The sequence below is a fragment of the Gobio gobio genome (genome assembly GCF_949357685.1).
Source record: "Gobio gobio genome assembly, chromosome: 16".
In the NCBI taxonomy this organism is placed as follows: domain Eukaryota; kingdom Metazoa; phylum Chordata; class Actinopteri; order Cypriniformes; family Gobionidae; genus Gobio; species Gobio gobio.
Window position 1 is genome coordinate 40,207,402 of NC_137109.1, and position 15,689 is coordinate 40,223,090.

Here is a 15,689-nt window from a genome sequence, read left to right on the forward strand (position 1 = left end):
CTTACCCCGGAATTCACTTTAAAGCTGCTGTCCGTAACTTTTTTTGTGTTCAAGATTTACAAAAATTATATAATGAGAATGTACAACATTAATCCATTTTCCAAACCGTGTTTTTTTTCTTACTCTGAATCATTATGGTACACTTATAATAAGTGTTTATATTGGGACTATTTCAGACCGGTCTGATAGGAACCTCTGCGGAGGAGCACAGGCGCTGCGTGACTCGCCATAGACATAAACAAAGAGAAGTAGCTCTGGCTGCAATGTTCTTCCGCAAGACGCATGCAGTTCTGTTTATTAACCGCTAGAGCGCAAACAGTTATGGACTGCAGCTTTAAGCAAAAGCACTTTTCAGCCAGGTACATCAGCCGTTCCCTGCAAATCATGTCTAGATCATAGATCAAATTGTAGAAAAGATCTACTTTATACACTCAAAAATGAAAATTCTGTAATCATTTACTCATTTAATTTATTAAAGGGTTAGTTCACCCAAAAATGAAAATGATGTCATTAATTACTCACCCTCATGTCGTTCGACACCCGTAAGACCTCCGTTCATCTTCGGAACACAAATGAAGATATTTTTGTTGAAAGCTGATGGCTGAGAAAGGCCTCAGATAGGCCTCCATTGGCATTCAGTACATTTACACTCACAAGACCCATAAAAGGCACTTAAAACATCTTTACAAAGTCCATCTCACTACAGTGGCTCTACAATAATTTTACAAAGCGACGACATTAGTTTTTGTGCAAAAAAAAAAAAAAAAAAACGACTTTATTCAACCTATTCTGGTCTTCCGTGTATGCCTCCACGACGCATGCGCGAGAATGTGACGTAGCGCCGGCGTTCGGGAATCCATGAAATGCACACTTTAGCCCCATTTTGAGCACTACGCCGAGACCTAAAGCACGATCAAAGTAGAATTCAACAGCTTAGACACGCGCGTCTTCCTCTCTTGTAAACAAATCGCTTCTGGGTCATGTGTCCGAACACCGGATCTGTGTAATATTCTCGCGCATGCGTCGTGGAGGCACACACGGAAGACAAGAACAAGTTGGATAAAGGCGTTATTTTAGTTTTTGTGCGCAAAAAAAAATCATTGTCGTCGCATCGTAAAATTATTGTAGAGCCACTGTGGTGAGATGGACTTTGTAATGACCTTTTTAGTGCCTTTTATGGGTCTTGTGAGTGTAAATGTACTGAATGCCAATTGAGGTCTATCTGAGGCCTTTCTCAGCCATCAGCTTTCAACAAAAATATCTTCATTTGTGTTCCGAAGATGAACGGAGGTCTTACGGGTGTCGAACGACATGAGGGTGAGTAATTAATGACATAATTTTCATTTTTGGGTGAACTAACCCTTTAAGTTTTTGAAACTGTATATTTTGATTACGTGTTTACATGAGATCACAGCAATAGCAAACCACAATCATCCAATCATTTCCCGATGGACAAAATCAAGTCCCACCCTACGTTTTTCTTCTGTGGGAAGCCGCTTCACTTGTATATACGTCACAAAATGGAAGAAAAGACTATTACAACCATTCACGGCCCGTCTGTATGGGCAGATGAAATATTCATCCAAACATAGATCTCTATACACTGAATTAAGTTTCTACACTGAGTCTTATTTAAGTCGTAAAGTAAGCAGGATATATTAAAATGTAGTGCATGGATTCGGCAGGCATGTATTCATAGTGGGACAGCAGGTCTTTGAGCCCTCCCCTGCTCTACATCTGTGGTGAAAAATGGAACTGCAGCAGACTCTCATAGAGAGCCATTGGTGCAGATTTCTGGCTGCTCCGCTTATTGTAATGTGATGTTACCTCGCTCCAGACCAAGACAATATTGGTCCGCTTCAGATATGTGTCTGCATCCGGTCAGAGTTGGCATGTCTGTTCCTATGTGGAATAGCTTATCAAATGAATGAGATAATAAACCCTTTATTTAAACATGCTAATGTGTACAGCTTTGCAAAAATGATTATACTCTCTTTTTCTCTCAGTGGGGCGGACGTTTTTTCTTTTTTCTTCAAAATGACTTTGATGTGAATACATTTTATATACAGTAGTTATGTTGTGTTTGTTTTATGTTTGTTCTGAGAATAGACATGACTTTGTTTTTTCTCACTGGAATTCCTACAACATTTTTAATATTCTAAGCAACATTTGGATGCAATAAAAACTACATTAAGGCAATTCGAAGATGGCATTCTATGCATTTGTCGTGTGTAATAAAGTCTGTCAATCATCATTAGAGCACCATCCTCAGGCTGAATAATGCAAGGATATTAGAATTCTGTCAAAAGTGTGTTTGATGTGTTCAGCAATTAGAATATAAAGCTTACAAAATGGTTATCATAAATTAGCGCTAAGACCAAGCGGCAACCTCCCGCAGTTTCTCTTGAAGCCGATACGGAAGTGACTTAAACTGCAATTCATCGACTGGCCGCTAGGGACAGGCTCCAGAAGGGAGCAGAATCTCATTGTGTTCCATGTTAAAATGCCCAACTTTACAGCAGAATAAAACATGTTTACAGCCTGGTACAAATTGTGGTTATACGGCTAATTTTGCCCTTCATGACAACTGTGAGGGGGGTGAATTTTTTTATAACTCATTCATTTACATTATATAAAGCCTTAAAGTTCTGCATAATTAAGGGTGTGGCCACTTTGAGTGACAGGTGGATAGCCATTTCTCTGCTGTCTGTTAGTCATCGCGTCACCTCAGCTCTGCCATTTTCATATGCCATTTTCTGTTATCTGGGATTGATGCGCGATGACACACTGCCAAGATGGCAACGGCCAGCTTGACCCGACTTTACACTTCAAAACTGCTTCTCAGATTCCTATGGGTGACGTCACGGACACAACGTCCATATTTGTTTACAGTCTATGGCTAAGACCCAGAATCTTCCCTACCTAAATTTATGGCCAGGAGCCGCTACTGATCACAACTTCGGTTTCATGCCGACTTTAAAATATGCCAACTAGAACTAATGAAGTGTAGTTAAAATTGTGGATTTTGAATCATACATGACATACATTACGTTTTTCAAATTTGATTATATATCTACAGTATGTTCACAAGAATAATGTTTTGGTTACTGATTAACTGACTTACCTGAACGGCCTTCTGGGATTGGATGTCTACAATGAGCAGCCTGTTCAGCAAAGGCTGTGTGGCGTAAATGAACTTGTCCTTCACGTTGACGGCAGATGTCCACATACATTTCTGATCCTTCTCTCCCTCCACTTGTGGACAGACCTCCTCCTTCAGGAATAATAATAATAATAATAATAAAAAGAGTCATCAAAACTGACCACACACAGAAATATTATGGATTATAAGAATGAATGCATCTCACAAAAAGAACACTTCCGAGTTGAAGGTCTCTATCTTATCTTTAGAACATTGCAGACCTATTCGACAATGCTATTAAACTTTTCAATGAAGCCACATAAATGAGCGAGTTCTTTAGAACAAATTAAACTATAAAACTATAAAAGAAAACAGTATAAAACTCTGCCTCAGCGTCTGCCTCAGAGGAAGAGACTGATAGTGGGCAGAAGTGGCATCATGAAAGCAAGCTCTGTGAAAATGTGAGTGGCTGTCAGGCCTGAGGCTGAATGCGCTGTGGTTAAAGAGGTGAGAGCTGGCTTGATTGATGGCCACAGAGGTTGTGCAGAAGTGGGCGTCTCCTGTGGTGATGTGGCTGACTGGGCTACTCAAGGGCTGTCGACGACAATCAAGACGGAGACTCTGACTGATGTGACTGGATGGTCTAGCGATACTCTTGCAAGACTCAAATTCAGTTTTAGTTGGCACAAGAGCCACTGGCTTATAAGGTTATTTTAATGCTGTAAGTCAGAGGTTTGGGTTAACTGAATTTTTTATTTCACGATAACTATATATATATATTCTCAAGCATTATTCTCATCAGTGTTCTATCAGCTATGGCATATTCAAAGCATATTTTGTGTATGAGCCCATACAGTAGCCTAGTGAAATACATTTCCATATTTCCATGTGATTCGACAGTTTATTTGATTAAACATCAAAAATGGTGTGCATCATACCTGACACCTAGATGAACACTTTACAGTTGGTTTTATGACTGTAAGTCATTCTCTTCAAATGCTATTGAAGTTAGAATCGTGTATGTTGTATGTAACTTTAGAGGCGGTCCCTAAATTCATGAATATCAAATGTCCAACGTCAAGCCAACTTTATGCCAGTCACATCAGACGCGCTATGGTTCTGCTGTGATCTTTGTTTGAAACAAAATCAGTCAATGAATGTATGATGGATGAATCTCCAACGTACATCGCTGTTTTGTTGTTCATGATGAGAGTGCAGATTTCATTGAGTGAGAGTGAAAACTCTGGCGATTCAGTGATGACTGATTTGAACGCCTCTGATTATTAGACATTGCATTCATAAACTCAACAGAATTGCGTGTGATTGATTATAATGCGCAATGCGATTAAAACAGATGCCTTTTGAGAAGACTACAATCAAATTCAAACCGCTAAAAGTGGCTAGTGCTCAGATTATTATACTCGTGTGTATTCTCTCAACAGTTTAGTTCACTTAAGACATAAATTACTGTGTTTACTTGCAAAAACATGGTCACTTTTACACATAGGAATGTATTTAACCGTTCCAGCCCAATTGACTGTGCGCAAAGACCCTCCACCTTTAGTTACTGTTGCTATGTCCAACAAGCCATGCTCTCACACCACACACGTTCTCACTCAGTGAAAAACACATCTCAGAGCAAAGAGGATACTGACAACAGACAGGACAGAGCATATTACTTTTAATATAAAACAAAGTCTCAACTCTAAAATTTTGTCATTTTTTAAAGAGATGTAAACAATAAATACCGTTTTGTGGCTCTTTAATGTGTGGTGACAGGTCGCTGTAGCGCCTCAGTGGTTGGTTATCTCTTCCCTCTAGTTAATTAATAGTATCAAATAAACATGAATGAACTTCGGAATGAATGTTGTTTCAACCGCTGAAAGACGCACATCGTTTTTCAAGTTCAAGTCCACCGCCGTTAATCTACGAACTCTCTTGACTGCTTTGTCGGACAAAAATGGCGGATTCGGCAGATGCCAAATTTTGATTGGTCAGATTGCCTGTCACCCAAACTCCTGGCGAAGAGTGAATTAGGTGGCAAAAATCACTCAGTTCAGTTCTCACATGCTCTATGAGCAGCGGCTTCATGTTGCATGTCTCTCAAACAGTCTCTCAGACATAGTGCACGTATACTGAAATAAGTTGGCTTTCCTGAGTTATTATTATTGCACTTTCTGCAGTTGAAACATTGATTGAGAGATTACATGAGGACATGATACAGATTTTGGTAAGTTTGACTGTATCTTGGACTGTATCAACATAATTTCTGATGTTCATTCATGCTCATTTTCATTCTGTAACGTAGTAAAGAAGAAGGAATGATGGCGTTTACTCGCGCTCCGCTTCGCTTGAGCTGTGGCGCTAGTACAGTGATCGCTTGCACCACATGGAAGAGTGCCAAAATTTAATTTTGTGATAAAATGGACAGAATTTCAAACCTGAGACCTTGTTTCATATCAAAAGTAACAAAGCCCAAAGCTTATTGCGATTTGTTTGGACAAATATTCAAAACCTCCACCCCCTCCACCTCCTAGCATCTTCATAATTGAGTATTACATTCTGTGTAGAAACTCTATGTTATCATTGTATCTCCTTCTGTAATATGTGCTAAGAAACCTTTGGTTATTATGAAGGCTGGAGGATTTATGTCTCAAGGATGTATCTCAAGCTGTCTAGTATGGCAGCTCGAGCACCTTGGAGCCTACGCCTTCCGCCAAATCCAAAGATTGTCAATACATTTCATTCTCAAAGAATCAATACATTTGCTATTGAAGTTTTATCAAAACGTAATGTTTATCAAGTATAAAATTGTGTCAGCTGGCATAAGTAACTGCAATGATTCAAAATTAAATCAATGAATATTTAAAAAGGAGGAAAGTACATGCTACAGTGATTTCCCACAAGCAGGACATAGGAAAAACATATCGTAATACTCTCTAAATGTTCTTCCCCAGACAGCGTTTGCACTGGGGCTTGCCGTTATGGCCTGGCATTTGATTGATGTCCTAATAGAGGCCTGCTGCCTCTCTGGAGGCTGGAAACTCAAACTCTCACCGCCCAGAGCTCCAAACAAACACAGCTGTCTCATCAGCATACCCAGCTCTGATGTAACAGCAGAACAGAGGAAGGCAATCATTTAATAGCTTGTGTAAATCTAGCAGCTGCCTATCAGAAAGAGCAGAGTATGGTATCTGTAGGGTATATGTAGAGTGATATGTAGTGTGGGGATGTAAATGATAAGTGATGGAGGGAGGAGCTCAACTGATGTCTGTGCCGAGAATCAAACTCCACAGGGTTAAGGCACTGGTCATGACTCATGTCTGAAAAGGAAGTTCTGTGCTGCTGTGTATACCAATATGCAACCAAGAAGCTGCAGAAGAATTAAAGAAAATAAACAGGAAAGAACAATGGACGGATGGATGGATGGAACAGGTAGAAGGAAGGATGGATGGGTGAATGGAATGAAGGATGGATGGAAAGAAAGAAAGAAAGAAAGAAAAAAGATAGATAGACAGACAGACAGACAGACAGACAGACAGACAGACAGACAGACAGACAGACAGACAGACAGACAGACAGACAGACAGACAGACAGACAGACAGACAGACAGACAGACAGACAGACAGACAGACAGACAGACAGACAGACAGACAGACAGACAGATAGATAGATAGATAGATAGATAGATAGATAGATAGATAGATAGATAGATAGATAGATAGATAGATAGATAGATAGATAGATTGGAAGAAACAAAGAAAAATAGATAGAAAGGAAGAAAGGATGGGCGGGTGGATGGAAGCAAAGTAGAAAAGAAAGAAAAAGGAAGGAATCAAGGATGGATGGATGGATGGATGAATGAATGAATGAATGAATGAATGGAGAGATGGAAGGAAAGAAAGAAAGAAAAAAGATAGAAAGGAAGGGTGGGTGGATGTATGGATGATAGAAAGAAAAAAGAAAGAAAGAAAAGAAGGGTGGGTGGATGGAAAGAAAGAAAGAAAGAAAGAAAGAAAGAAAGAAAGAAAGAAAGAAAGAAAGAAAGAAAGAAAGAAAGAAAGAAAGAAAGAAAGAAAGAAAGAAAGAAAGAAATGGTGTATGGATGGATGGATGGAAAGAAAGATAGAAAGGAAAGGTGGGTGCATGGATGGATGGATGGATGGATGGATAGAAAAAAGAAAGAAAGAAAGAAAGGGTGGACAATGAATGGAAATAAAGAAAGAAATAAAGAAAGAAAGGAAGGGTGGATGATAGATAGATAGATAGATAGATAGATAGATAGATAGATAGATAGATAGATAGATAGATAGATAGATAGATAGATAGATAGATAGATAGATAGATGGATTGGAAGAAAAAGAAAGAAAGAAAGAAAGAAAGAAAGAAAGAAAGAAAGAAAGAAAGAAAGAAAGAAAGAAAGAAAGAAAAAGAAAGAAAGGGTGTATGGATAGATGGATGGATGAAAAGAAAAATAGAAAGGAAGGGTGGGTGGGTGCATGGATGGATGGATGGATGGATGGATGGATAGAAAAAAGAAAGAAAGAAAGAAAGGGTGGATAATTAATGGAAAGAAAGAAAGAAAGAAAGAAAGAAAGAAAGAAAGAAAGAAAGAAAGAAAGAAAGAAAGAAAGAAAGAAAGGGTGTATGGATGGATGGAGAGATGGGAAAACAGAAAGAAAAAAGAAACAAAGAAAGAGAGAGAGAAAGAAAAGAAAGGAAGGAAGGATGGATGGATGGATGAATGAATGAAAAGAAAGAAAGGGAGGATGAATGGATGGATGGAGAGAAAGAAAGGATGGGTGGATGGATGGATTGAAGGAAGGAAGGAAGGAAGGAAAGAAAGAAAAAGAAAGGAAGGAAGGAAGGAAGGATGGATGGATGGATACAGCTGTATGAAGCAAATGAGCTAAAGTAAACACCAGTAGCATACAAACAAACATTCATGCAAGCATCAGCAATCAACCCTTTTTCTCGTAAAACAAAAACGCTGATAAATAACCAGCACTCATAAACGTCCCCTTTGCTTGGGGTTAGAGCAAGTGTGAGGGAAAACAAAGGGTTTATGATGAACATTCACAAGCACTTTAACATTTCCTTTATACGACAGCTCACCTGCAGGCCAAGAAGCTTCTCGCTGGGTTTGATGTGTCTCTGAATCTCACAGGCCACTGGCTGGATGACTTTAATGCCGTCCTCATAAAACACATAGAACATGTTTCCAATCCCCAGACCTGCAGTGGGACAGAAACGAGATCGTTCAGGGCTCAGAAGCACCTAAAACAAGGTTAACCGCAGCTTTAACACACACAGTCCAGACACACGCCAGACATTAATATTGTATTAAAACGCCATGCTCAGTGCTTACCTTCCTCTCTCCACAGTATGTTTGCCACTGTAAGAGAACACAAAGAAAACTCGCGTGAGAGAGGTTCGCTGCACTTTACTCATCTGAAACTTTTAAAATCCGATATCCAGACACAAGATGAACTCCCTCTTCTGGCTGTAAAAACCTCCCACAGATTATTGCAACAACATTTGTAATTTCTGCTTGGTTTTCCTAACATGGTTTGAAGCTATGAAGAGTCGTGTTTGGTTTGGCCAAGTAATTATACTCTGCAACCTGAGGAGCTTATTGATTTGACTCGCTCATGTGTAATCAATACTGTGTCTGCATTTTACATTGAGGTCGGCCTGTGGGGATTTACACACTCGCACGTAGCCACCAACCACAGAGTTCCCACGGAGGAAACAATGCGCATTAGGGTGAACGTCGGAGCTTATCTTTGCATTAAGCATGATTATTTACCTATAACTGCTGGAGCTGTGACCAGTATTACCTTTTAAAACACTTTGCAGATTGAGATCAATGCCTTACTAACAATGATCAAATACCGGGTCTTGTGGCAATCAGGTGGCTTAGCAAAGTGTCGTTGAAGCATAACCAAAAAATATCACGCAATTAACTCCTGAATAATTCTAAAAGCATTTTAGAACAGAACAAACGGACTAATAACTGCACTAAAACGCCTCCATTAGAACGAAATGATTCCTGATGGCCCCAGTGTCCGTGTTAAAAATAACAATGATGGCCATTACCCACGAACGACAGATATGCCGTTATTACTCTTTGCGCAATATTTGTCACCAAGGAACTATTGATAAATATGACTCATTAGCATGACAGATCAGCACATTATGGTATTAACGGCCAAATTCTCCTCCTCATTACATTCTGACTGTTCACTAGGGCAGTTTGTAGTGAAGATGTGACCTCTAACCGTTCCTCAGCCATCTGATTCAATCTCTCACAGTCTGCGAATCAATCTCCCACAATTCACCTGTGCTACAATCCCTACGCTAAGCGATTCTCATTCTCCGCTCTCACTTCATCAAGAAGACAGGAGAGCCGAGCAGCGGAGCTGGAGTTAATCTTCAAAAAGTCCTTAGTCAAGTTCTTTTTTATGAGTTAATGTATCAGAGCAATCTAACAGACTTTTGTGAAAAATATTGCCATTGCATCAGCAATTGATGAAGAATGTAAAAAAAAAAGACAGAATGAAAGCAGAAGGTCTTTTCCAATAACACAGTGTACTGATACAATGTCACCGAGCGGGGAGGATAAAGAACCTTGGGAATAAGAGGTTCTTTCAGTGGAGTAAAGGCTGATTTATACTTCTGCGTCCAACCTATGGCGCGGCGTGACATGCCCCTCTCCAATAATGTGACAACGCGCCAAATCTACGTGGACTGCAAACGCTGTGATTGGTCTGCTAGAACCCCTCCTTCAGGGGTTACACATGCTCCCTCCGCATGGAGCAGAAGAATAAATGAAAACTGACGCGTAGAGGCTAAAGGCTAAGTTTTTTTGTATTCGTGATCCGAAAAATTCGTCACGCACAGGGACCTTGCACACTGAGTATTAATGAATGCGTTACGGAAAAAACCCCGCAAAACAATACAAAATGCCGTCTTCAAGTAGTGAGGATGATTTTTTTTGTCCTCTCTCTTCTTAAAAAGAGAAAAAGAAAGAGGAAATACTGGGTCCATCCACTCCTGCGATCGCGTAGAGAGGAAGGAGAGTTCTACCTCCTTATCAAGGAGCTGCGGGATTATCCAGACGATTCAAAGTTTACTTTAGAATGTCAGTTGATGCTTTGCTAGCGATACTGGAGCCACATATTAAACAGAAGACCACCAATTTCAATTTGAATCAATTGATCCTGAACAGAGACTGGCAGTATGTTATGGATCCGCACGCACGCGCGCGCACACACACACGGTTAACAGGGACTTGGTGTGCTATAATTATAGCTGTGATATAATAATATTTGTAGTATTTTTGATACAATAATATTTGTATATATAATTGTAGGTATCTGAGCACTGGCGATTCATTCACCACCATTGCCAGCAGTTTTAGCTTGGGCATCAGCACTCTAGGGATGACTGTGAGGGATGGGACCAAATGCGACAAACGCAGAAAATCGAACCTGTTCTGAATTCTTTTTTGACGGACGAAAGTTTCGGAGGCAGTGCGTAAGCGTGATTGACATAACGTGAGGTTGTCGTGCGAAAATTTAGCATGCAAATCTTGGACTTAAGGCTCCGTCCACACGGAGACGAGTTTAGCTGTATACGCAAACATTTTGTTATTGTATCAGCGTTTCGTCCACACGGATCCGGCGTTTTAGGAGCCTTAAACCGTTATTTTTTTAAATCAGGTCCCAGCGTGGATAAATCTGAAACCGACACCCTTGCATTTTCGTGTGTACAGCCAATCCGTATATTTTGTGAAACGGTCATCACACCATGTCCCATATGGTAAAGACTAGATACAGCTACGGCCACTGTGCATTTGCACATCAATATTGCGTCATTTAATTACTGTATTTGCATTATTGCAACCCATTCTCACTCCCAAGGCGTCAAAATCCGAAGCATGGTTAAGTGCCTTCCGTGTCACAACGAAGGATGCTAAAGGCACCCCTAGGCATCTCTATATCGACTCGCTGGGTGCTCCATAGATTTCAGTTGTTTACCCAAGACGCATTTTATTCTTTGTATTTGTAAAAGAAGACATGATTTTATGAATATTTTATGAATATTTATAGGCTACTTTTATATTTTGGATCAGCTAACCCAACTCCTACCCTAAACCTACCCACTTATAAACAATATAAAACACGTAACAAGCAAATATAAGTACAGTCACAGGTATTTATTGCAAAAACTGACCAAAAACAGAATAAAATTATTAACTCGTGTTGCATTCCAAGTCTTCTGAAGTCACACGATGTCTTTATGTAAAGAACAGAGTTGATCTTAATGTTTTAATTGCTGAGATGATGATCCCGCTGCTCCGTGAACGCACTCATTCATATCTCATTCAAATAATACACATGACTCTTTAGCATGATGCAATCGTTCACAACGACACACGAGAGCCAATTACATTTTACAATCAAAGTTGAAGTAATGATGCAATTGATCACGAGACATCCGAGAGCCAATGCAATTTCACTATGAAAACTGACGTAATGGGCGGCAATATTTGAAATTGAATGTGTTCATGATCTTCTGCGGATGGAGACGCTGATCGCTTTTGGGGATTTCCTTCACACAAATCAATCGTTTGGCCTCAGAACACTATATAAATTGTGCCTGTGTTTTATATACCACACAAATGGGTAGGTTTAGGGATGGAATGGGGTTGGGTTACAAGTTCAAACGTGTCTAGATAGTGTAAATAAAATTATGCTGGCTGATTAAATTGAGAATCACACTCTGACATGTCATAATGGCAAAATCATAACCCGATATATCATCATGACGATAACGTTCCAGTGTCCAACGCGTCTGTGTATGACGCCAAAGGTTTCTCATGGAAATGAATGGAGCACTCTGCGCGTCAAAATAGTGACACCTAGGGGTACCTTTAGCGTCTTTATTGTGATGCGGAAAGCACTTGACCATGCTTCGGATTTTGAGAACAGATTGTAAGGGTAGGTTTAGGGTTGGGGTAGGTGTAGGCGTTAATAAAATTACATAATTTATCTTACACTTTAGGCTCAACACACAACCAAATGTCATAAAATATTTTGGAAACACTTTATTTCGATAGTCCACTTTAGACATTCTACCAACTATAACTTTGCAACTATATGTTAACTATTATCATTAGAGTATTAGTTGACTGTCTGCTTAATATCCACTCAAACTTTATTTTGATGCTCTCCCCTTAGGCCCAATCCCATTTCTATCCCCTTTTCCCCTACCCCTCTGTTTTTCAAATGAAGGGGTATGAGAAATGTCCCTGCATACACAGGCTACAGTGGCAACTTGTAGGGCCCTATGATTTCAGAGATGCGGAAAACATGGATGTAATCAGTCATAAAAACTGAATTTACTGTATAATAATGTTTTACTGTATATAATTGAATGAAATTTAGAAACAAATTAATAAAAAGCAAGTACACTTAAATCAAATTGCAATATAGAGTAGTGTCTGTGAATTATAACCCGCAAAAAGACTATTTAAATATTAATCCCACATGTCCTGCATGTCTCTGGGTGAATGAATGCTGCAGGTGAGCAGTTTCATTTCCCCCCGGTTTCAATAATACATCATATTATTATTAAAAATGTATAATCACAATTTTTCTTCTGTTTAAATTTTAACAGTAAAGCTCTGTTGGGCAGCACTTTGTTTGACCAAAAAGTTTAATTTCATATGATTAAAAAATAAATTAAATTAATGTTTTATGCCTACATTTGATTGCCAGAAAAATTTTAATACACCACATAACATTTCTGGATTTATTTTTTTTATTTTTATTAATTGTTGTTGTTTTTAATTCAATTAATTATACATGCTTTTTGACTATTCAAATAATTTAATTAAACTATTACAGTTGAATCTAGAAAACTTAAAAAAAACAAACAGCATTTGTTAAAAAATTTTTTTTAAATAAACGTATTTCATAGGGCCCTAAACAAGTAATTTTTGTTCAACTTTTAATAAATTCTTGTTAGACTGTATAAGTTTCATGATTTTAATTAATTGACATGCTTTTTGAGGTCATGTTCTTGTGATAAACATAGACACTTCCTCCCTTTATCCACTGGTGTCACTGTTAGACATCGTCTCATTAGACAAATCAGTCGTTTTTTTCACTATTTGACGTCATGTAATTTTTGTCTCCTTTTTCTCTTTATTGCAAAAGCCCATAAAAAAAGCTCAGTTCATACATAATATTGCAGGTCTCGACATTAAGCTGGTTCATGTGTTTGTCCTTTGGACAAGTAAATCTGTCACTCACTTGTCCGAGTAAAAAAATTGCTTCTCCGGAATGTTTTTTTTTTTTTTTTTTTGTAAATATAATTTATTCTGAAGCAATATTCTCACCAGTGTTCAATCAGCTTTGACATATTTAAATCTGCATATTTGTGATATTTTTTTCACTTTTTTTTTTTTTTGACCGTCTTAATGAGTGAGTCATTGAGACATTCATTTAAACGATTCATTCAAACGGCTGATTCATTCAAGAATGAGGCAGTCGTTTAAGAATAGGTCATTGAATCTTTGATTCAACCGATTCATTGAAACGCTGAATCATTCAGTAACACACCGTTGCTGTGAGATGCATTATGGTTCTGCTGTGATCTTTGTTTGGAACTATTTTTGCTGCTGAAATCGAACAAAAACAGTCAATATTGCATCTAAAATGTGACCTAATGTTAATTAATTGTTTATGGAACTGTCATATGAAATCAGTGTCACATTTTCAATCGTGATGGTATTCAGGAAAACAGCACTCTTGGTTCTGTGATGTTGCTTAACTGTAGGCTATCATATGTTATAAATATAAAAACTCCATAATTTGTAATTTTAACCCTGTATGTTAACTGAGTTTCTTTGTATGAGCGGCGGTCATTTGCTGTGATTCCTCCTCGAGAGGCTGCACGAGTGTCAACAGCACAACATTGTTACCGTCAGTTTATTATACATTATATATTATCCACTTACACTAAATGAATGCAGAATCATTCTTGCATTTTGGTGATTCTCTAGTTATTTTTTGTTATTTTTTGACGTTTTAATCAGACCACTTGTCCGGTCGGACAAGTAAAATTCTACAAGCGGACATTAATGTCGAGCACTGTATTGCATAATTTGGTTCATCCATCTATCAAAATGTTTAAGGTTAGTGGAACAGGGCTGCTGGGAGAAACAACAAACCTTACCTCAAATGCACTCTGACGGAAAAACAATGTTCCCGACAGCAGAGTCACATTTCAAGTTGCCATTGGGAGATAAAGCAATGGTATGAGTCGACTGTGATGGCAAAGGTGAAGGCCAGTGTTGGACTCTAATTAGGACAACAGAAAATGAATCAAGACAAATGCCTAGGGTCTACGCTTTCTCTCTCTGAATCATTCATGGACCTATCAAAGTATTCATGAGTTGAGAATGCAACTCCGCGTCAATCGCGGTAATGCTCCGTTATGCAAATACCCCATGTGGTCCTGCATAATTAAAAGAGCGAACATATTTAATTATGACAATTATAAAGACTCAATCAGTGAATATTCTATACTACCGAAGGAGTTTTTGAAGTAACCTTTCCTGCTTTCTACATAGTGTGTAGTGTGTATATGGAAAAATACTGTGTATTCAGTATGTTTGGAAGGTCATGCTACCTTACTGACGAGTGCACTACCTTATTTTGCTGGTATTGCTTTCTTTAAACTTTAATACAAACTCCTACAGTCTTTTGGATATTGAGGTTAATGCCCTCAGGTATAGGGCAACACCTCAGAGAGTGGCTGATGCTGAAATAGGCTCTGGAAAATACATTTGATGAAAGAAGGAAAAAGAAAATAGCCACTAATTTCTGCCTTCAAGCGGTGATGCGGTTAAACTATCCTTGAAAACCGGCCTTTAGACACATATTTGCACACACAGTGTTCAGGTTGATCATTGTTTACATTAAATTAAGAAGACACAAGAAAATTTGAGCTGAAGTCAGCATGAAACAGAAATTATGGCCCCACTTTATATTAGGTGGCCTTTACTACTATGTACTTACATAAAAAAATAAGCACAATGCACTTATTTTGTTCATCTTGTAGTGCAAAACACTTTAGCTGATATTGAGGTGGGATGCGGGTAAAGTTAGGGACAGGTGTGGTGGTATGGGTAAGTATAAGAGTAGGGTTAGGTTTAAGGGAAGTCTCAACAGTGTAATTATAAATTTAACCTGTTAACTGTCACCCCCCTTTTGAAAATATACATGAAAATGCACAATCCAAACTTAAATGGATGCAATTCAAGAATGCTTTGGAATATAGATATAAGTTTGGTCTCATTTTAAAGAAGACAGTCAGCAGATTATGGCTCAAAAAATGAAAGTATGAAAAAGTTATGAAATTTAAATTTACTGTAAATCAAATGTACTGTACTAAATATTTTATATTTTATATAAAATATATACGTTACAAAATAATTTGTACTCTAAAAATACTATCAAATCAAAGCCAAAT

General features: G+C 38.4%; 1 protein-coding gene across 2 annotated transcripts in view; it reads right to left on the reverse strand.

The window, feature by feature from the left end:
• The window catches only part of fstl5 (follistatin-like 5), a 173,560-nt gene that overhangs the window by 17,427 nt on the left and 140,444 nt on the right, over positions 1-15,689 (reverse strand). For both annotated transcript variants that reach the window (XM_079838564.1, XM_079838563.1), the window contains exons 11-13: positions 8,512-8,538; positions 8,259-8,377; positions 3,125-3,274 (exon numbers count right to left, since the gene is read on the reverse strand). In XM_079838564.1, the coding sequence (XP_079694690.1) occupies positions 3,125-3,274; positions 8,259-8,377; positions 8,512-8,538 (296 nt within the window). The remainder of the gene's footprint in view (positions 1-3,124; positions 3,275-8,258; positions 8,378-8,511; positions 8,539-15,689) is intronic.